At 44.3% G+C, this 23256-nt stretch overlaps 1 protein-coding gene across 8 annotated transcripts in view; it reads left to right on the top strand.

The window, feature by feature from the left end:
* ENOX1 (ecto-NOX disulfide-thiol exchanger 1) overlaps positions 1-23256 on the top strand; it is a 344181-nt gene that overhangs the window by 249464 nt on the left and 71461 nt on the right. For 6 of the 8 annotated variants that reach the window (XM_081551076.1, XM_081551081.1, XM_081551077.1 and 3 more), the window contains 2 exons: positions 14541-14648; positions 18553-18609. In XM_081551076.1, the coding sequence (XP_081407202.1) occupies positions 14541-14648; positions 18553-18609 (165 nt within the window). The remainder of the gene's footprint in view (positions 1-14540; positions 14649-18552; positions 18610-23256) is intronic. The other 2 variants (XM_081551082.1, XM_081551080.1) reach the window with 1 other exon arrangement.

Below are 23256 nucleotides of genomic sequence, written 5' to 3'. Positions count from 1 at the left end.
GTGAGGTGATAACTCAGTGTAGTTTTGGTTTGCATTTTTCTAATAATGAGCAGCGTTGAGCATCTTGTCATGTGTTTATTAGCCATCTGTATGTGTTCTTTGGAGAAATGCCTGTTCAGGTCTTTTGCCCACTGTTTGATTGAGTTGTTTTTTCCTCTGGTGTTGAGTTGTATGAGCTGCTTGTGGTTGCGCTGGGTCTTTATTGCTATGTGTGGGCTTTCTTTTTTAATTCAAATTTATTTATTTTTAATTGGAGAATAATTGCTTTACAGTATTGTGTTGGCTTTGTTGATCTGATTCATGGTCAACATGAATCAGCCATAGGTACACATGTGTCCCCTCCCTCTGGAACCTCCCTCTCACCTCCCACCGCATCCCACCCCTCTAGACTGTCACAGCGCACCAGATTTGAGCTCCCTGCATCAAACAGCAAATCCCCATTGGCCGTCTGATTTTACATAGAGTAGTGTCTATGTTCTAGCGCTGCTCTCTCAGTCTGCCCTACCCCGCTCTCTGCCCTGGCGTCTGCAAGCCTGTTCTCTATGTCTGCATCCCCGATGCTGCCCGCCAGCTGTGGCAAGCAGGAGCTACTCTCTGGTTGTGGCACAGGCTTCTCACTGCAGTGGCTTCTCTGGTTGCAGACCACAGGCTTAGTTGCCTCGCGGCATGTGGAATCGTCCCAGACCAGGGGTCAAACCCATGTCCCCTGCACTGACAGGCGGATTTGTAACCACTACACCATGAGGGAAGTCCAGGGAAACTGTTCTTATCTGGTGAGGCCCTCGCCTATTTCCCCAGGACGTGGCCCTGGAGCAGGAGACCTGTGAAGCTTGGAGACCTCCAGAAGGTTCCAATTACTCTGAGACTCCTAATGTGGGGTTCCAGACCAGCCCCAGTGTATTGAAGTAACGTGGAAACTTCGGGGGATGAGCAGATGTCCTCTGCCTTCCACGACAGGTGAATGTGCCCAGTATTTACAAACCTTGTTGCAGGGCCACCTAAAGATTCAAAGTTCTCAGTTCAAGGGCACTTCTCACCCTCTCCTCACCCTGCCCATGGATGTGTGAGTCTCCTAGCTGTAAAAACATTAACTTGTGTTAACAAAGGAAAATTGAGAATATTGTGTCATTGAGTTGGCTTCACTGAAGTTCTACCGTTAATTGAGAGTTAAGTAACAAAGATGATCACCCATGTCCATCCTTTTTCAGACATCTGTGGCTGATGTAGAGATACAACTTTCAGCTGTTATTTTCTCTCATTTATATGCAGCATATATTAGATCATGACAACTTTCTCACCAATTGGGACTCAACTAAAATCTCTCAAAACCACAACTTACATGCTTACCCTGTAACCATTCATTCAAAATGGGCATTCCTTGGAGAGGGTAGCATGGGAACATATACACTGGCATATGTAGAATAGGTAGCCAGTGGGAATTTGCTGTATGACTCAGGGAACTCAAACCAGGGCTCTGTGACAACCTAGAGTGGGAGGTGGGAGGGGAGCTCAAGAGGGAGGGGACGTATGTATTCCTGTGGCTGATCGTGTGGATGTATGGCAGAAACCAACACGGTATTGTAATTGTCCTTCAATTCATAACAAATAAATTTAAAAATAATTTTTTTTTAAATGTACGTTTCTAAAACTGCAGCTCAGGTGGCCAGTGGTGGTGGGTAGCATCTTTTGTTGATACCTACAGAAAGCACGCTTTACTCTCCGTGGGCTGGTCTGAATGAGGCCCAGATCACTTTGCATCAGTCACCTTCAGAGATGGCCACAGGATTTTAGTTACAAGTCATCCATAAGAGGATTTTCTAGCTACAAGGTTGCTCATGACTGGGTTATAAACTCTGCAGAGAAAGAACAAATCTCTGTTGGCCTTTGGGGCACGATTCAAGACCCAGCTGTGCAATTCCGTGCTTGTTTGAAGTAAATGGGCCAGCCTGGCTGGAAAGCATGTTAATATTTTAAATTTCTACATTAACAGCTGTACATGTGCCCAGAGGCTGGGGTGATGACCACCTTATATAATTACCCAAAAAAAAAGTGATAAGAATAAATAAATCCCAGCAAATTGGATTATCATTTGCAGCAGAATTGCCAACAGAGGCAACAGAGAGAGCATCACAGATCTGTATTCCTACTCTGGCAAAGCATTTGACACCTTCTCTTGGGAATTGCGTGAATGGTGTTAATTCATGTTGGCTGGCCCTGTGTTTTGAAAATTGGCTGAAGGAGGACAACTGGCCTGTCTAGGATGGGCCTGAACAGCAGACCTTGTCTCTGAATACTAATCCCCAAGAGTGCCCACTCATGGAAGTTGAAAGTCACTTGACCTTAGTCTCTCCATTTTTGCAAGAGGAAAGTGACAGCGCTTTCATTTAACTTGGTACCCTTTGCCATTCAAGGAGCCTCCCATACTCAATGGATATTCTTTAGTCTCATAACATCCCACTCGTGAGTGTTGTCATCTTTGTATAACATGAGGAGAGTGAAAGACAGGAGGTTAAAACGACCCTGCAAATTACACCATTGAAAAACCATCTGAAGAAGAGGAAACAGATTTTAGAGTCTTCTAAAGCCTTTTTGTTATCTTCGTGAGTCCAGTAAGCAGGACATTGATTGATGTGTTGCCTTGCAAATGATACATCATTCCTCGTGAGACAGTTGCGAGGGAAAGAGGAGAGGAGAGCAGTAACGTGGCTTGTTCACGGTCACACAGCACGTCAGCAATGGAGCTAACCATATCAGCCTCGAAATGATGATCTGGGGCTTTTTTGTGTGTTTTTGGCCTTTTCGCCAAACCTTGGCTGTACTTCTTTTCATAATGTTGCCTTATCAGGGTATCATGTATCATGGTAACTCTGCTGGATTGTACAAATGCCAACAAGTATCTTGTCTTTCACACAAGGCCCTCCCAAGAGGATATCCAAGTAGTGGAAATGGTCTCTAAAACCCTGTCTGATGACACAGTCCTCCACCCCAAGGTCATGATCTCCTCTCCTGCCCAGACAGCGGGCTGCCTGCCAGGGGTGTGCCTGGTGTAACTTCACACTCAGGGAGGATTCGATTTTAAACATCCTCCTCCTCTACGTGACAGGCTTATTTCCAGTAATAATCAGCTTATTTTCAGTAATAATCATTGAATCAGTTCATTGAAATGAAACAAGTAATAATAATGGCCAAGAAAGAAATACAGTGAATTTTTTCTGATATTGAATTTCACATATATGATGCCTACAAATTTTCTTTAATAAATTAGTATAATGAAAAGGGAGAAAAATCACAACTATCTATTAAAGCATTTTTTTTTACCTCACTTAACAGTTTGAACTTTGATATTTTGATTATAGGTAATATATTACAGTATGTAAATGGCCAGTAAATACGTGGATCTTTATATTTTTATTGTTGTTCAGTTGCCCAGTCATGACTCTTTGCAAACTCGTGGACTGTAGCAAACCAGGCTTCCCTATGCTTCACTGTCTCCTGGAGTTTACTCAAACTCATGTCCATCAAGTCGATGATGCCATCCAACCATCTCATCCTCTGTCACCCCCTTCTCCTCCTGACCGTGAATCTTAACAAAACCAAATGCAAAGGGTACAGTTTAGACAACTACTGTAAGTGCCACTGATGTAATGTTTTCTTGATTTGTCCTTTAGTTTCAAGGCAAACAGTTAACAGTTTTGAAAGAATTTATTTCAACTTGTAAAATATGAAAATTCAGTAAAAATATTTAACATAAATCAATTCTGCACTCAACCAGAATGTTTCATGGTGCTCCCCACATTTCACTGTTTCAGATTTTTGACATAAGAATTCTTTCAGAGGTCTTGTGAAATGAAGTAAAGTAACTCAGTTCTAGTTCTTAGTCTTTGCAACAACTGTGTTCTCATTGTTTATTTTGAATCTGCTGTAGAAATCTAGGAATATGTGTAGTGCTGCAGGGGTTGGGGACATTGTGTGTCTTAGATGAGCTCAAGTGCTTTTAAACCCCAAAACTGGGCTTAGCTGAGTCCTGTGTGAGTCTGTGGAAGTGGGGGAAGGTTGGGGGGGAGCAGACTGTGACACTAACATTTTCCAAAATAGTTTCTACATAAAGTTTGTTTATTAAAGGGTAAGAGATGGAACAGTACTCATTTGAAGCTTATGTATATGCTGAATCTTAAGAGTAAAGGCAGCAAGTGTTTAGGTTTTAGGTCAACAAAGGATTTTTATCAGGACGGAGTGTCTTGTCCGGTTTTGTTACAATTGCTGGTGCACACTGATAGTCAATAGATGGACCTCTGGTTAGTTTCAGTGTTGTGCAGTTTTGTGCAGTTGCACCTGCTGATTTCCTGTACTGAGTCCAATAGCGCCTAGAGCCCCACTGTGGGAACCCTACCACTGCCTGCATACTTAGGCCCCCAAATCCTCATCTTAGTAGTTCCCCGTGTTTCCCACACTCCTGAAGTCTTAACATTCATCACTCCTGCTCCCCTCTTGAAATTTTGCACAGCTCACAGAACTCATGGATATTTTCCCTTTCCTTGCAACCAGGGAGATCCCAGTGTTAGGGACTAGCCCCGGGGAACCTGGAAACATTCCCTCTCCAAACCCTTGCCCTCTGGGTTGTACGCTTCCCCTCCCAAGAATCCACGAGCCTCTCCTTCCCTTCACCCACTTCCTGAGATCTTACTCTGATGTATGCGTGGTGTGTGTGTCCTGGATCAGACGTACACATTCAGAGAAGGGGACCCCCATCATAGCACACTGCCCTGGGTGGGTGACAGGGTGCCCATGTTTCAACAGACCCCCCTCAAGGATCCACACTCCTGAAAACACTTCTGCCTTCTCCCGAGTCTCCCAGAGCTGTCCCAGAGCACCCATAGACGTGACCCCAGGGTTCCTGATCTCGACCTCTCAGAGGACCAGCCCAGTCAGACCTGCCCTTGGGCTGTTTGACTCCGGCCAACATCAGGAGTTGTGACAGCAGGGTCAGAGAACAGCACCAAGACTCCAAGCATCTCTCGGTTGTAAATGAAACCTGATCCCATCACGAGCAAGAGATTGCCTTTCTGCCTAGCAATGAGAGTGGCATTTAAAATTCAATATCAGAAAAGATATTGACGAGATTAAGGGCCTGAAGGAATTGATTTATGAGAAAAGACCCAAGGAATTAAATATGTATAGCCTGGTGTAATAGGATATTAGGCTCTGAGCACAATTTCATTTCTGTGATCCGGTATTCCTGTTATCAGTCATCTGAATGGTGGGGTTCTCTCCGAGAGATGTTTCTCCCACAGGGGTCACCGAGCTAGAGGTGGAGAGGGAGGTGGATATACCCGGCCACAGTCTTCATCACCCTTGGGTCTTAAGGTAAATTGAAGTACACTTTCATCCGCAGGTAGAAGCAGATGACATTTTTAAAATTTTATTTATTTATTTATTTATTTTTGCTGTTCTGGGTCTTTGAGCTGCACAGGCTTTCTCTAGCTGCAGCTAGCAGGGACTGCTCTTTTTTGTGGTGTGCAGGCTTCTGATTGCAGAGGCTTCTCTTGTCATGGAGCCCAGGCTCTAGGGTGCGTGGCTCGCTAGTTGTGGCGCACAGGCTTTACTGCTCCATGGCAAGTGCCATCTTCCCGGACCAGGGACTGAACCCATGTCCCCCGCATTGGCAGGCAGATTCTCACCCACTGTACCACCAGGAAAGTCCAAAGCAAATGACATTTTAAACTAGAATAAATTTTGAGTAGTCTTAGCATCTTATGTGACCCCCTAGTTCAATTCCATCTTTTTTTTTTCCTGCTCCCAAGGAGGAAAGTGAGCATTGCAGGTGCCAGGTGGTAAATGACCGTCCTTCCCCCGAGCGGGGTTTCTCTCCTTTGTCAGGAATACTGTCAGCTGTGTCTACCTTCAGGCAGAGCCTTGTGTGTGTGATTGTTGGTCACTATCCGTGTGTCTCTACCTCGTGGAATAAGTTCATGTGATTTGCCACCACTGTAAATTTAGAAAGCACTCCACCACCACCGGAGAAGGCAATGGCACCCCACTCCAGTACTCTTGCCTGGAAAATCCCATGGACGGAGGAGCCTAGTAGGCTGCAGTCTATGGGGTCGCTAGGGGTCGGACACGACTGAGCGGCTTCACTTTCACTTTTCACTTTCATGCATTGGAGAAGGAAATGGCAGCCCACTCCAGTATTCTTGCCTGGAGAATCCCAGGGACGGGGGAGCCCGGTGGGCTGCCGTCTATGGGGTCGCACAGAGTCGGACACGACTGAAGCGACTTAGCAGCAGCAGCAGCAGCCACCACCACCACGAAAGATACAGAATAAGTGTTCCATTTAGGGATCCTCTCAGTTTCATGCCAACCACCACCTCCATGCCCCAGCAGCTCGCCAGTCCTGCCAAAGACTCCTGAGGTATCACAGTTCTGTGAGTGTCAGCTTATCATTCGACTCCTTGGAAAAGACCCTGATGCTGGGGAAGACTGAGGGCCAGGGGAGAAGGGGACGACAGAGGATGAGGTGGTTGGATGCATCATCGACTCGATGGACGTGAGTTTGAGCAAACTCCAGGAGATAAGAGAAGGACAGGGGAGCCTGGCATGCCACAGCCCATGGGGTCGCAAAGTGTCGGACATGACTGAACAACTCAACAAACAACAACAGCTCATCATCAGATGTTGCTGGTGTACTTCCTACCATGAATTTGCACCATATCCGTGATTTTCCTGGGATCTAACTTTATACTATCCTTTAGTTATATAAAGACTTCACCTTAGTGACAAAAGTATAAAACGTAGGCAAAAAAAGACAAGGAGAGAGTTACAGTTTTTAAAGGAAAGTGAAATTCACCATACTGCTCACAGAGGGTACATAAAAGGCATGTCCCCAGCAGCCTCACTCGTAAGTGGAAAATGGTGAATGCCTAGGTGGAAGTCATTGCTAGGAGGGCGTTAAACCTGGTGCGTCCTCATTTCCATCTCATATTGAGGGTTCGATGTGGTTGCCAGGGTAGAAAGTTCAGTTTGAAGCAGGGAAATTGAGTTGGGCAAGCGGTAGGTCTTTGCGAGACACCATGGCTTCAGGTCCATGACTTAACCTCTGGGCGCCCATGATTCGCCCATCTATAAAGATGGAAATGTGACCTCACTTATTCTGGGGCTCCAAATAACATTTGTAATGCTCTTTGAATTTGTCAGAGAGAAAGACCCATTACACACCGAAGTCTACATCCCCAAAGAGCATTACAAATGATCCTATTAAGTCAGTGGCCTGGAAACATCAAGACTTGTCAGGGACTGCATGTATTTACCTGTTATTGTCTACCCGCGTGTTTGCACTTGATTGGCATATGGATAATTGTCTAATTGGAACACAGTCAATTGTAACCACCAAAAAATGTAATAGTGCATCTGTTTAATGCCACACTCTCCAGTGTTAAATTAAAATTATGCTGCAGTCAGCCAGTCCAACCAAAAGGCTCTTCTGATTAAGTTCTTGCTGCCTGTGAACTTCTGTAATTGAGGCACTTTGGTACTTAAAAATTCAAACCGGAAAGAACATTATACAGTTTCATAAATTTCAAGATAAAAAAGACCCAGAAAGCCTGACTTAAATTATCTAGTTGCAGACTATCTCATTGTTTTTATAGGGCATCTAGTCAAATAAAGAATAGCGGTTCTGAATTACCACTGTTTTGAATACATAAATATTAGGTTCATGAGTTGATGTTTTGTAAACAAAAACGGTTTGAAAGAATGCAGACAGTAGTCTAGGGTGTGTTGATTTTGTTTTGCCTAGTGGTGGTTTTGGTTTATTTGTTTGCTTTTCAGTGGGACATGGGGAAGAAATTACATAATTATAAATTCATTGATTGGGCTTCCTTAGACTTTTAAGAAATATTCCCCTATAGCTTAAGGACAGTATCTATTACTTCCAGAGTAATGAATCAGAATGCCTTTAGTGGAACTGCTGTTTTCCTCTGAAGCTTTCAGATATCCATATGTCTGGAACAGTAAGTTACCCAGTGATAGGTCAAGTAGTGTTTGTTACTGTGCCTGTTTTAGTTTGTTGTGTGTGTGTGTGGTTTCTTGCTAGATTATGGCTTAATCTCATAGAATTGGGGGAACCAGAGCAAACATTCATTTACCTCTTTACTCATTCGTTCATTCATTCAGCACCTACTATATGTCAGAGGTAACCCAGTTATGGCCTCTACCCTTGGTGGATGTAGTCTAGTTGAGGAGATTCCTATGACTGTAATATATCATATAAAACTGCTTTGGGAAGATGAAAGTAAACTGACTTTGCTTGTGTGATTGGAGGGGGTCTTTATTGAGGAAGAACCCAAAATTACTGCAAATAGTTGTGCAGGCTTTGCCCCAAACAGGGCAGCAGGCCAAATGGGTGAATGGGAATGAGAATAAGCCCCTACTCCGCTGCCCAACCATGTGCCTTAGTGAGGGGTCCTGTCTGCCTAGAGGGTGCAGCTCTTTTCTACATTATAAGTCATCAAATGATTTGATTTTCGCCTAAAAGCATTCTTTAAGTTCACTTAAGTGTTCATTGCAACACTGTTTACAATAGTCAGGATGTGGAAGCAACCTCAATGTCCATCAACAGATGAAGGGATGAAGAAGATGTGATACATACATACAATGGAATACTACTCGGCCATAAAATGGAACAAAATTGGGTCATTTGTAGTGATGTGGATGAACCTATGGAGAAGGCAATGGCACCCCACTCCAGTACTCTTGCCTGGAAAATCCCATGGACGGAGGAGCCTGGTAGGCTATAGTCCATGGGGTCGCTAAGAGTCGGACACAACTGAGCGACTTCACTTTCACTTTTCCCTTTCATGCACTGGAGAAGGAAATGGCAACCCACTCCAGTATTCTTGCCTGGAGAATCCTAGGGACGGCGGAGCCTGGTGGGCTGCCGTCTATAGGGTCACACAGAGTCGGACACAACTGAAGCGACTTAGCAGCAGCAGCAGCAGCAGCAGGATGAACCTCGAGTCTGTCATACAGAATGAAGTAAGTCAGAAGAGAGAAAATATCACATATTACTGCACATACATGGAATCCGCACAAATGGTACAGTTCAGTCCAGTCATTCAGTCATGTCTGACTCTTTGCGACCCCATTGCCTGCAGCATGCAATGGCACAAACACTGGAGTTTGTCCATCACAAACTCCCGGAGCCTTCATGAACTCATGCCCATCGAGTCAGTGATGCCATCCAACCATCTCATCCTCTGTCATCCCCTTCTCCTCCCGCCCTCAATCTTTCCCAGCATCAGGATCTTTTCCAATGAGTCAGCTCTTCACATCAGGTAGCCAAGGTATTGGAGTTTCAGCTTCAACATCAGTCCTTCCAATGATCACCCAGGACTGATCTACTTTAGGATGGACTGGTTGGATCTCCTTGCAGTCCAAGGGACTCGCAAGAGTCTTCTCCAACACTACAGTTCAAAAGTATCAATTCTTTGGCGCTCAGCTTTCTTTATGGTCCAACTCTCACATCCATACATGACTACTGGAAAAACCATAAGTTTGACTAGACAGACCTTTGTTAGCAAAGTAATGTCTCTGCTTTTTATGAAAAATAGTACAGATGAACCTACTTGTATGGCAAAAATAGAGATGCAGCCGTGGAGAACAGACATGTGGTCACAGGCAGGGAAGGGGAGGCTGGGACAAGTTGAGAGTAGCATTGACATATACACACTGTGTGTGTGTGTGTGTGTGTGTGTGTGTGTGTTCGTGCAATCAGTAAGTCCTGTTCAGCTCTTCAAGACCCCATGGACTGCAGCATACCAGGCCTCCCAGTCCTTCACTATCTCCTGGAGTTTGCTCAAATTCATGTCCGTTGAGTCAGTGATGCCATCCAACCATCTCATCCTCTGCCACCCTCTTCTCGTTTTGCCTGCAATCTTCCCCAGCATCAGGGTCTTTTCCAGTGAGTCGGCTCTTCAGATCAGGTGGCCAGAGTATTAGAACTTCAGGATCAGTTCTTCCAATGGATACTTAGGGTTGATTTCCTTTAGGATGGACTAGTTGGATCTCCTTGCAGTCCAAGGGACTCGCAAGAGTCTTCTCCAACACCACAATTCAAAAGCATCAATTCTTCGGTGCTTTATATCCATCAACTGTCATATCCATCTTTATGGTCTATCAGTTCTTCAGCCTTCTTTATGGCCCAACTGTCGTATCCATACATGACTACTGGAAAAACCATAGCTTTGGTTATATGGATCTTTGTCAGCAAAGTGATGTGTCTGCTTCTTAATAATGCTGTCTAGGTTTGCCATAGCTTTCCTTCCAAGGAGCAAGCATCTTTTAACTTCACGGTTGCAGTCACCATCCGCAGTGATTTTGGAGCCCACGAAAATAAAATCTGTCACTGTTTCTACTTTTTCCCCTTCTGTTTGCCATGAACTGATGGGACTAGATGTCACGATCTTAGTTTTTTGAATGTTGAATTTAAGCCAGCTTTGTCACTCTCCTCTTTCACCTTCATCAAGAGGCTCTTTAGTTCCTCTTCACTTTCTGCCATTACAATGGTATCATCTGCATATCTGAGGTTGTTGATATTTCTCCCAGCAGACCTGATTCCAGCTTGAGATTCATCCAGTGCAGCATTTTACGTGATAGAGTCTGCATGTAAGTTAAATAAACAGTGACAATATACAGCCTTGTTGTACTCCTTTCCCAGTTTTGAGGCAGTCCATTGTTCCATGTCCAGTTCTAACTCTTGCTTCTTGACCCTCATACAGGTTTCTGAGGAGACAGGTAAGGTGGTCTGATACTTCCATCTCTTTAAGAATTTTCCACAGTTATGATCCACCTAAAGACTTTTGCATAGTCAATGAAGCAAAAGTAGATGTTTTTCTGGAATTCTCTTGCTTTTTCTATGATCCAGTGGATGTTGGCAATTTGCTCTCTGGTTTCTCTGCGTTTTCTAAACCCATGTTGTACATGTAGAAGTAAAGCCTAAAATCATGGGATCAGAGAAAGTATGAGATGATTTTAAAAGATGAAGAATCTTGATATTATTAGACTGACAGATGTTAGAAAGCTAGGTAATGTAAAGTGTGGGCACAGTAACTCATCCAGCACTGGTGAGTGGGCAGACTGGTACAGCCATTCTGTGAAGCAGCTTTGGCAGTGACCTCCTCAAGCATGTCATGTGAACCAGCAGATCCACTACTGGATACACACCAGGGAAAGTCTCCCACAGGTCCAGAGGGACAAGCACCAGCATCTCCCACTGCAGCCCTGACAGGGGTCAAGAAATGGGGGTAATCTGAGTGGGCTTCACGGGGAGAGTGGAATAGGTATAACTGGGTGGACATACCCCATAAATTATTATGCAGCCACTAGAAGCAGTAGTTAGAGAGATATATATATATCCACATGGTTATCTTAAGAGAATAGTGCTTAGTAAAAAGCATAGTAAACAAGAAATATGGCACAGCCACTTACATGCAATTGTATACTCACAAGACAACAGTATGTATTTTGGAAAAACACATTCAAATAAAAAAGAAACCATTGAAAACAGTTGCCTGCATGTGAGAGGAGAAGGAAATGCGGATGATTCCTTGGAATCACACTTTTTAATTTAAAAAATTAAATTGGAATTACAATTTAAATTAAAAAGTGTGATTCCAAGGAAGAATGAGATAAGATAGATGCTAACCTGGAAGTGAGGTCCAGGGAAGGGAGTGTGTGTGTGTGTGTGTGTGTGTGCGCGCGCGCGCGTGCATACATGCACACACAGTTATGTTTTGAATGAAGCAGTGTTGTACCGTGTGGGTGAAATGGCAGACTCCAGCAGAGTTCTCGCTTCCCCTCCGATTTATTCACAGTGTTGGTAATGACAACTGAGAGTTGTATCCAAGTAGTTTTCCTCTTTGTCATTTCCCCAACCTTAATTAAGTTCATATGCTTTTTTGTTTTGTTTTGTTTTTCTTGTTACTAAAGCAGTGTCTGGTCCTTACAGGCTTACCAGAAAATTATAAGCCGGGCTAACAGAAAGATCCACGAACTACTCACCCACAGACAGTATCCAGATCCTTTTTTGTTTTTGCAAAATTCAGTGAAACCCTTTCATGACTCAACTTTTCATGCAGGGCCCGGTATATTACGAGTTTCTTCTGTGTCCAGAGATGCTTGTGTAAGTTCATTTTTAACGGCTGCCTGGTTTCCCATTGTCCAGGGGCACCATCCTTAGTGTGGCCGGCCCCCTTCAGTTGTTTCCAAATTTTGCTGCTTCACTTACAGCAGTGAGTGAACACGAGCTATTGAAGATAATTCCCGGTCCTCTATTCGGCTCATTTTTAAAGGAGGTTTCAGGATTGGATTTGAAATTGTCTAATGCCACAAAAAATCCACTCGGCATCGTGGAAGTCAGAGCACCAGATCCCCTCAGAACCATTCTAGGGCTGGTCATGAATGAGAATAAGGAAATAGGGTCATTCCCCACCGTTTGGAAAGGGTCATTTTCGATACTTGTCATGGTGCCAAAGTACAATATGGCCCCCTGGTTTCTGAACTGTAATCAACTGGTGCACAATTGAACCACATAACGTCTAAAGGGAGCCCGTGTGGGCTGTGTGTATGGCCTCATATGGGCAATGTATGAGAGGGGCAGGTGGTGAAAGAAGCAGCACTGAGTGTTTTCAAAGCTGCAGGGAAATCACCGTTTGTGTTTAAATCTATATCCCGCACCAGGTGAGGGGCCAGGACGAGCAAGCCCAGGGGTTAAGACACAGTGTGTTTTTCTGAGTGCTTCCTGTCTTCGACATACCCCCTGAACTAGCGGATTTGAAGATTTGAGTTAATCCTTCCAGTTGGTAGGTTTAAGCACCAGGAATCCAGTGCCCGTGTTTATCCCAGCCTTGGTAGTTCAGACCTGGGCAGGCAGCTCTGCAGCCAGCTTGTCAAGCCCCAGAAGCAGCAGCCTTGGCGTGGAGATGACTATGCACTGACATTTCCATATCATCAGGGCACCACTTGTTTTGTGCGGGAGCAGAAGAAACACACATTTGTCTTTGCAAACCAGCCCTCTGTTGTCAAGAAGCTCTGAATAGACACACTGTTTCCAGGGCCTGTTTGGAAGCTCTTGAATGTGTTCTCCAGCCTGTGTATATATTAACAGAGAACCGTGTGTTACAAAGAATTAGCGCTGGGCAGCCCCATCCTCCTGGCAGGCCAGGTGAGCCTCTGCATGAGTTACAGTTGATGGGGGCAAGGACCGCTCAAGCCTCCAGCAATGCCTTTAGTGCCCTGCTTCCAAATAGCAGTGCAGGCTGTAGCTGAGTGTTTTGACAGCTTATATCAGCAGTTTTCTCAGCTGATATATTGATTGCAGTTTGGACCTGAGTCCTGCTGATCTAATAAAACATCACCATCATAACAGAGAAAGTAAAAGTCTTGTTTGTGGTCCCAGCCACCTGGCGAAGCGGCTGTACAGAGCTACTCTAAAGTTAGCTATAGGGTCCAATGTAAAGTGATGTAACCTTGGACATGGACTAATTATTTTAAGTATTTGTTTGTTTAATGTAATCTCTTCAGCTATCAATGTCTTTGTTTCTTACCATGATTCTGCATGTCAGGTTGGTTTATTTCTCTTCCTTGATTCTTGTCTTGTCACAACAAACATTTGGAACGCTGGACTAAAGTGTTTAAAACAACAGACAAGTTACAGCTCAAGGAAACAGATCTTTTATCAGACAGATATTCCCAAGGCATGGGAGTAAGCCGACCGCAAAGGAGTCACCGTCCTCTCACAATACCTCCTATCTTCCCCCTTTTTGTACTTCCTGTCTCCTCCTTTGGTTGTGCCCTGTGCAAAATAGGGCTTGTACCCACCACCAGACAAAGAAAGGGAATGCAAACAGGCATAGGCTCAAGGATGATTGATGATTGCAAGTTATATAACAGCAGGTTCTGTTGTGTATGTCTTCTCGTAATTGAGTCTGTTATAATCAGATGCATATATGTGTAAAATATTCATGAACCCTTAATAGGCTCCTAGCTGCCTCAGGTTACTAGAGGAGGCCCCTGTGGTTAGTTTGTATCCCCTGTGTGCCTAGGGCCCGTGTTCAGGAGGAAAGTCTCGGTGGTTATTTTGTAGCAGGTCTGTGAGTTCTCCTGGGTGCCTCTGGGATGGGGTTTAGAGATCAGCTTGCATCCTTTCTCTCTAGGGCACCCCTGGTTGCTCATGCCTAACTTCCTACCTAACATGTATATTTCTATAAATGAGCCTCTGTTCGAAGGAATACAAAGGTGCCTTCACAAAACACTGACACAACCATTGTGCATCAGTGTCACCAACAGCCTGAGACTGTGACATTAACTGCACACTGGTTACACTATGTAGAGGGTGAAATGCACATTTTAAAAAGTCAACTGAAGTCCAGATGACACTTTAAGGCATGCACAAAATTTTTTCTTGTGTTTTGGGATGGATATTCTGATTATCTTACAATATTCCAGTTGGCCTGCTATCTTATCCTAAACATCCTTTAATTTCACAGCAATTGCTGACCATCCAGGAGGAGTTGAACAACAAAAAGTCAGAACTGGAGCAAGCAAAGGAAGAGCAGTCACACACACAAGCATTACTCAAAGTCCTCCAGGAACAAGTAAGTGAAAGTAACAGCTCTGAACCGCGAATCAGTTCAAACCCGGACACGCGCGTCCCCGTGTTTGACACGTGTGCAAACACTGGCTGAAGTTAATCTGCAGTAGGATTAGGCTGAACCAACCCAACCTCCCAGCAGCTTTGCTGCATGGGATTTTTCATCTCATCTCCAGCATTTCTGTTCTCACTCTGGTACCTCTTAGGCCACCCAAGCCTTCCAGCGATCTGTGAAACTTTCTTCCAGAAGACAGATGAATTTTGATTAAGTTTTAAAGCATTGGCGATGCAGATAAATTTCAAAGCAAGCAGCTAGTTTCATCTTAAGTCTGATCATGAAGAAAATGAGTTTAGCATAGCCTATGGTCCTCCTGCAGACATCTGAATAAGAAGGACTGATTCATAGTGACATTGAAAAAAAAAAAAACAACTCTCCCCTGTGCATCAGGGCACTTATCTAGCCAGGGTGAACAACAAACCTTTTATATGAAGTTTGTAAATCTGATCATTTCATCCTGGCTTTCTCTGATACTAAAGTGTGGCCTGACATTGATAAGTGGATTTGAAAGTATTGTCTTACAGCAGGGTAAGATGGATTGCTTGGCAGCTGAGTGAAATCTAAGCCCCGTTATCTACACAGGAGAAGCCAGGCAAGTTCTTGAAATACTTTCCTATTTCTGGCCTTCACAGGCTGCCCATGAAGTAATGAATGGCAAACAGAAGGGGTAAAAATCACAGGTAGTGGCCCCAACCCTTTGGGGGTAGTCAAATTTAGGTTGCTTTAAAATTTTAACTTACCGTGGTATATGAGGAGGTCTTTTGTACAACATAAATCATTTCAAAAGTGATTAAAAAAAAAACAAACTATGAAGTTGGAGAAGTATGACCCTAGTCCACTGTGACTGAGTCACTGTACAAATGATTTTTACCTTTTTAATGGTTTGAAATCAAGAAAATGTATTTTCAGTCACTTTCCTGACTCACTAAAAGTATAAGTGAACTGTGGGAGAAGCTTGAAGGTGTTGGATAGTTTATAAGCTTTTTTAACTTTGGAGGAAAATGCTTTCTTAAACTAATCATTATCTTCATATGATTAAGTTATGGTTCAGTAACATAGACTGAGTCTGACTGTGTATGATTTTGGAGAAGTTAGATTGAACCGGAAAATACTGATGACTAAATTCACAGCGACCTGCTGTCTAAGAGACTGCAGCCTTTCTCTGTTCTTTCTTTCTTTACATTACGAAAAGGCTTCCAACAAGTTGGAGCAGGTTTGGTCCAGATTTGCACCTGATCAAACATACATGTCTCTGAGCTTTGTTGTTTTGTGTTTTCTCTGTCTCTTTGATTAACTGGGATGAGGAGGGGTGAATTCCTCTTTCTGTAAAGGACTCCAATCCTTTATGTTGATTTGAAGTCCAAACCCCAGTCATAAAAATAGACCCTAAGTTTTGCAGATCTCATTGCTGTATCCTTGTCACGATATGCATTTTTAAAGAGCAGTGAGCACACATAAGCTTTGGTGAAGCCTCACACTTCATTCTCCGTTCCTTAAAAAAAAAAGATAAATGGATAACGTGAAAAAGATTCAGAACAACTAAAATCATTAAAGACCTAGGAAGTACGACTGGAGAGGAAGCATTTTAAAATCTGTTGTGCTAATGGGATGGCTCTTTTTCAAACAAAGGCCCCGAGAATACATAAGTCTAAGAGGGCCCATGGAAGCCAAATGCCATCAGCTGCTCTTGTCTCCACCAGGCTGTTTTCCCCAAGAGCCCCTTGGCTGGTGCCCCCATCGATCATCTTATAGACAAGAGCAGGCAGTGGGACATATTCCTTCTCTCCCCGTATAGCCACCACCCACCCACCCACCCACACACCCACACACGCACGTACAATTAAAAACACACCTACCTCTTCATGGGCTTCCCTGGTGGCTCAGATGGTAAAGAATCCTCCTGCAATGTGGGGGACCTGGGTTCAGTCCCTGGGTTGGGAAGATCCCCTGGAGGAGGGCATGGCAACCCACTCCAGTATTCTTGCCTGGGAAATCCCATGGACAGAGGAGCCTGGTGGGCTACAGTCCACGGGGTCGCAAGGAGTAGGACACGAGTGCGCTACTAACACTCACTTTTCAACACCCTGTTCTTAAGCCCACGTGTCCTCAGACACAATTCCAACCTCTGCATCTCGAGGTGAGCCGCTCCAAGGGGGACCGGGAGTAGGCTGGTGAGGGCGGAGCAGCCAGGCCGCTGCCCCAGGCAAGGAGGACATGTGTGGATCCCACGGCAGGGAGCAGGCAAATGGGGAGTGAGATCAGACACACACACACACAGGGCAGAGTGAAAGGGTAACACAAAGCAGGACAATGGAATTTATTTAAGCAGAAGAAGGAGGGCGATGGGTGTGCTCATGCTGGGAAACGTCTGAAGGTGGGACAGGCTTTAAACAGAGTCCATTCCTTCCGCTGAAAAAACAGCAAAACCTTCTTCTCAGCCAGCTCCGCTCTTAACTCCCGGAAGCGCGAGTTACAAGGTGGGATGAGCAGTGAGGGAGATGGTGAGGGTCACCTATGGAAAGAAAACTTTCAGATCAGAGAGCAGAGAGGGGCTTAGAAGTCCCTTTGTGCCCTCCGACACCATTGGTCTTCCTGTTGCCGAGGTGCACTTTGCTTCTCACATTTCTCACCCGTTGCCCGCGCTCCCTCGTCCTTGTTGTGTGCAGAAACATCCATGGTGTTAACCTGAGGACCCCTGGACACAATGTCTCTTTCTCAATCAGGATGACATGGAAGTGAGCCTTAATTGGCGCCACGGGTCCGCAGTCAGCTGCCCCATCCTCAGCCGCTTCATGTCGCCACGGCTTTGGCAGAGCCCCGCTCTTGGCTTGGAGAGCGCGTGGCTTTCTTGCTGAGAGTTTGAGTTCGCCTTGCAAAAACCAAAGAAGCTTCATGCTGACACGTACACAGAGCCCAAAAGCACCAACATCTGAGTCAGACATATTGGTGGTGCATTTATTGTCTTTCAAATTTTAAGCATTTATATTGCACCGTGGATGCTTTATTTTAGGCATTAAAAAAGAGAGTGCTGAAGATGGTGCTTCCTAAGCGCAATAAGCCAGGAAGAATTACCAGCGAACAGCTGCAAGGCTGCTCACCTTTGCCCTGGTTCTCTGTCTCCATGTGTTTGCTTCAAGTCAGGCTAGAATAAAAATGCCAATTAAAGGTTTCCGGAAAATCTCCCGATAACGGATTACTCCTAAGCCTTCTGAGAGAGATCACAGAGAAGGGCATTTTCAGATGTTCACTGTTAAAAATCTCAGCTGAGAAACAGCTTTTCTTCTAATGCCTCAGTGACCAAGGAGATGAAGTCCCATTTCTTCCTTTCCAAAAAGCAGCAGATCATCTTCCTGTAGGCCTCCAGAAACCACGTCAGTCATTCAAATAGGTTCCCTAGGAGGACGCGTACAGTAGCGCTGCAGCGCATTAAAGCAAGTGAAAATACATCACTCTCAAATAATCATCAGTATAACATCATTTAGCTGGCGGCAACTTGCAAACACTGCAGGGTTTAAATTAATAGCAATACAACGAGGAAATGAAATCATTTATTATTCTTAAGAACCAATTTTATACATTTTATGCCTATGAAACTGCTTTCTAATCTTATTATTTAAAAATAATGGCCAAGGCCCATTTATTTTTTTGCCAGCCATCAAGTTTCATAAAATATTGGCCTCAAACTGGTTTCAGTAAGACTCATTAGAATTATGTGCTCCATCTGGTTTTTTCTTGTTGGAAGTTTTCTGAAGTGTAGGCTCAGATAAATCAGGGTTAACAGGATGATATGCACTTAATAGATATGCTTGCTTATTCATTTGGGTTTTTTTTTTTTTCTTTAAACCTGCAGTTGAAGGGTACCAAGGAGTTGGTCGAGACCAATGGCCACAGCCACGAGGACACAAATGTAGGTACCCTGAACCTGATATTTGCTCTTCTTGCTTGGTGTTGATTAAATGCCCACAAGAAGGTGGCACTTTTTGACACAAAGGAAGTCAGAAACCCTGCCTCTCAGTAGCTTATCAAGATGACTAATGTGTGGTTTGGCAATAAACTAGGGTAGGTACTATTAGCTTAGGTTACCAAATGTCAATGTAGAAATACTTGAGCTAATCTCTGTCATAAAAGTTCTAATCTCAATGAATTCACTTGAGCCCTTTATGTTTTCAAAGCTGTAAACTAATGTGGTGTTGGGATGGCAAATGGAATGAGACTCAGCAGGATAATAAGTTGTATGTTGCATGTGTATTTGTTAGGTTTGCCTGGTGGTGAAGATGGTAATGAAATGATTGTGATAGTCATCACAGTGAAATGATTGCTGTGCTGAAGAGGTTTCAAAGCAAACTCCTTCTCCCAGATAAACACCTGAATGTGTACCTCCCTCTGTCTCTGATCCAGATCAGTATCGTGGTGCGTCCTTACTCCTGAGAGAGTCTAGCGGTACCCGACCCCACTTGGCACCCAGCTTCTCCTCCCTATTAGTCAAATACTCTCTTTACCTTGTAAGTTCTTTAGTCTCAGATGAAACAGAACGCCATGTAGATCATTGTCTCTCCACATGTTTGATGGTTTTGTTTTTGCCTTTTCTGAAATCTCTTTGATGTCTGTCTGTATCTGACTGGCCTCATCACAGAAAATGCTTACTGAGCAGTTGTTTTCACATAACACAGAGTCAGACGTGGTAATGAATGCTTGATTAAGCTAGAGCTGGGAGAAATTACACATCTCGTGTTCACTCTTGTTTTAATTATATACAGCAGAGAGCCTGACATTCAGAGTACCAAAGAATCTCTCTTGATAACTTCTGTTACTCCCAAACAGCTGTTTGACATATAATGCTTATTGAGGACCTACTGTGTCCATGGGGCTCCGCTCAGTGCAGGAGGGGTGGTTACAAAGAAACAGAAGGCTTGCTGTCTGCCCTCAAAAAACCACAACAAAAGATTGATGAACTCAGGAACACGTGGGCAGGCAACACACAAGATGAGCTACATGGACAGGAAGGTGAGGTGGATGTGACGTGATGTGGTTTGAAATCTGGACTTTGCTGCCTACTTGCTATGTCAGCTTAACCAGTTCCTAAACCCCTCCGAGCTCCATTTTCCTCGTTTGTGAAATTATCTGCAAAGCCTACCTCAAAAACTTTCAATGATGTAATAAGCTAAGGCACATGGGAACCTTAAGATGTGGTTGTTACGGCTTCTCCTTGATGGATAATCAACAACGACCTCCTGGAAGGTTAGGGAAGGAAGCCGTTCACCCCGAGCTCTCCATGGGCAACAGCGAGACCTGAGCAGTGTTTGTCTCCCCTCCAGTGTTTCATTACTCCATCCCTACCTGAAAACCCTTTCTCAGGATCCTGTCCTCCAGCGACACGTTGCTGCTATGTTTCAGAATTTTTGTGTGCACCCCCCCAGAGTCAGCCCCGAGAGCCTTTCAGGGAAGCGGCTGTCTAATCCACTAAGCCAGGCAGAGTGGCAGTGTGTCTCCATCTCCCGATCTGTGAAATGGGGTGATGGTACCTCCCTCTCCTTCTGTAAGGCTTACTGTGGGAAGCGAATGGGATCCTTGATATGGAACCCCTAAGTAACTGTGAGGTTCTAACAGCGTAGGATGTTGTTAAGATTATGAACTCATCTGCTGATGGAATTAAATTGGGTGATGCATGGAAAGATAGGCCTGACACAATGTCTAATCTGTAAGCTCTTTCTTACGAAATGTCTACAGACATTTATTATTGAATGGAAAAAGTGAAAAGAGATCATCTTTAAGGTCTGATGTCCTCTCTAAAGGAAAATTTTAATGTTTAAAAATACCTCTCTAGGTACTTCCTGGCCGTCCAGTGGTTAAGACTCTGCTTCCGATACAGGGGGTACATGTTTGATCCCTGGTCAGGCAATGGCACCCCACTCCAGTACTCTTGCCTGGAAAATCCCATGGACGGAGGAGCCTGGTGAGCTGCTGTCTATGGGGTTGCACAGAGTCGGACACGACTGAGCGACTTCACTTTCACTTTTCCCTTTCATGCACTGGAGAAGGAAATGGCAACCCACTCCAGTGTTCTTGCCTGGAGAATCCCAGGGACGGGGGAGCCTGGTGGGCTGCCGTCTATGGGGTCGCACAGAGTCAGACACGACTGAAGCGACTTAGCAGCAGCAGCAGCAGGGAATTAAGATCCCACATGCTGTGAGGCATGGCCAAAAAATAAAACATTATAAAAACAAATTTTTTTTAACCCTCTCTAGAATCCATGACTCGTGCTGTGTAATCAGCCACCAAAAACCACCATTGAGAGATGTTATTCAGGCAGGCCAAGTAAGAGGAAGGAGCAGGACCTTGCGGCGGTAGGCAGGGGGCAGAGATTTGCAGACTGATGGAGCCCGGTAGCAGTAGCTTGTCGTCTTTTCTCACTGGGCAGAGGGCTAGGCTAGGGTCTGTAACACTAAACACCGCCCGTTTATTTGAGTGTTTCCCTGTAGGTGGATGATTCCCTTGCCTGTCTCTTTTCTGTCATGTTGTCTCCATTAGGCAGCTTCCCCAGCACCTCTCTTAGGCTGCGGTGCACAATGAGAAACAAAAATTAGTTATTTGGGCCACACAATCAGAGCACTAGCAAGATATTTTAATTTTTTTTTTTTTTTAATATCTGAAATGAAGTCTGGGTGTCATCCAAAGTTTTCACCCTGTGGTCAGACTGAGAAGGTTTGAATCCACTTTGATCACTAACTAGCCATGTGACCAGAACTAGTGATTTGACCTCTTAGAACTTCACCTTCCTCATCTAGAAGTGACCTAAGCAAAACCCTGTATATAAACACCCGGCCCAGAGTACCTTCTCAACAGGTATCAATTCCCTTTTCATGCATCAGTATCAGCAGTATTTAATACAGTAGGCAGTCCTTTGACACGGTGAATTTTAATGCAGATCATGAGGTTTAAAGCTTCTGGCCCAGAGATTATTGACTAAGGCATATAATTTTTTTTTTTCAACCATGGTTATTCACATGCCAGGACAAGAACTTTGTACATTTATCATGTATTAATAATATATAGTGGACTGGCACTGGCTTTGCTGGGTAATCTTGTGAGAATTAACAGTTGCTTCCTTAAAACAATATATTTTATTAGAAAAGGAGCTTTGTATGAAACTGGAAAATTACAGAAAAGTATACAAGGGTAGGTAGTGAGGCTTCCCTGGTGGCTCAGTGGTAAAGAATTCGCCTGCCAAACAGGAAACAGGGGTTCAGTCTCTGGGTTGGGAAGATCCCTCGGAGAAGAAAATGGCAACCCACTCCTATATTCTTGTCTGGGAAATCCCATGGACAGGGGAGCCTAGTGGACTGCAGCCCATGGGGTCGAAAAAGAGTTGGACATGAGAGAGGGACTAAACAACACACAGAGGTAGAGAAAAAGATCTCATTACTCAGAAATAGTCACTGTCAGTATTTTATTTTAGTTCTTCCCAGTCACATGCATGTATATGACCAGAGGAGAAAAACCATTTAAAAAAACCAACAAATAGATACGATCATAATGTCTTCTGTTTTATACCTTTCTGATTTCTCATTATACTATGAATATTTTTCATGTCAGCAAATGTTCCTCAAAAGCATGGTTCTTAATGGCTGTAGAACGAAGACGTGAACTAATTGAACTGCATGCCTAACATGTTAGGCTTTTAACTTCTCATTGTTTTTAACATTATAAACAATGCCATAATTTACACGCCCATAAATCTTGGTCTGCATTGCTCCTGTTTGTTTCTGGGGGATTCTGTGTCACAGAGTCTGGCAGGGAGATTCGGAACGTTAGGGTGGGTGTTCAGAACGTTAGGGCGGGAGCGTCCCTGGTGGCTCAATGGTAAAGAATCCGCCTGCCAACGTGAGAGACACGGGTCCGGTCCCTGGTCCGGGAAGATCCCACATACTGCAGGGCAGCTGAGCCCCTGCACCAGGACTATTGAACCTGCGCTCTAGGGCCCAGGAGGTGAAACTACTGAGGCCCTGGCACCCTAGAGACCGTGCTCCCCAACAAGAGAAGCCCCTGTGATGAGAAGCCTGCACGCCGCAACTAGAGAGTAGCCCCCATTTGCCGCAACTGGATAAAAGCTGAGCAGCAACGGAGACCCAGCACGGCCAAAAATAAATAAATAAATAACATTATTTTTTTACATAGGAAGAATGTTAGCGTGGCAGGTGCACACAGATCATATCCATTAGTCATCCTAAAGGGATCTGTTCAAAGATTCGTTGAGTCTTAACGATTTAATAACTCATTGGCCAATTTAATCTCAACAGCCAAGCTTATGGGACACTAGCTGCATATAGGGTCGGTCAGTCAGTCACTTATACTTTTCTGTCCTTTTCACGTCTTCTCGAGCAACTACAGTATCTGACCAGCACCTTATTTGGTATTCTTGAAGTCCCTAAGCAGAGGTACCCTTACAAAGCTCACCCTTGTCCGCACGCACAAGACCTTCTGTAAGCTCGTGCCCATAAGAAAAAGATTCTGACAACTAATCTACAAGCATTAGCGCCAGAAACAGATCGATTGC

The sequence above is a fragment of the Giraffa tippelskirchi genome, chromosome 12, assembly GCF_054371585.1.
Source record: "Giraffa tippelskirchi isolate mGirTip1 chromosome 12, T2T-mGirTip1v1.2.pri, whole genome shotgun sequence".
Classification (NCBI taxonomy): domain Eukaryota; kingdom Metazoa; phylum Chordata; class Mammalia; order Artiodactyla; family Giraffidae; genus Giraffa; species Giraffa tippelskirchi.
Note: the sequence above shows the minus strand (reverse complement) of the source record. Positions and strands in the feature narration are given on the sequence as shown.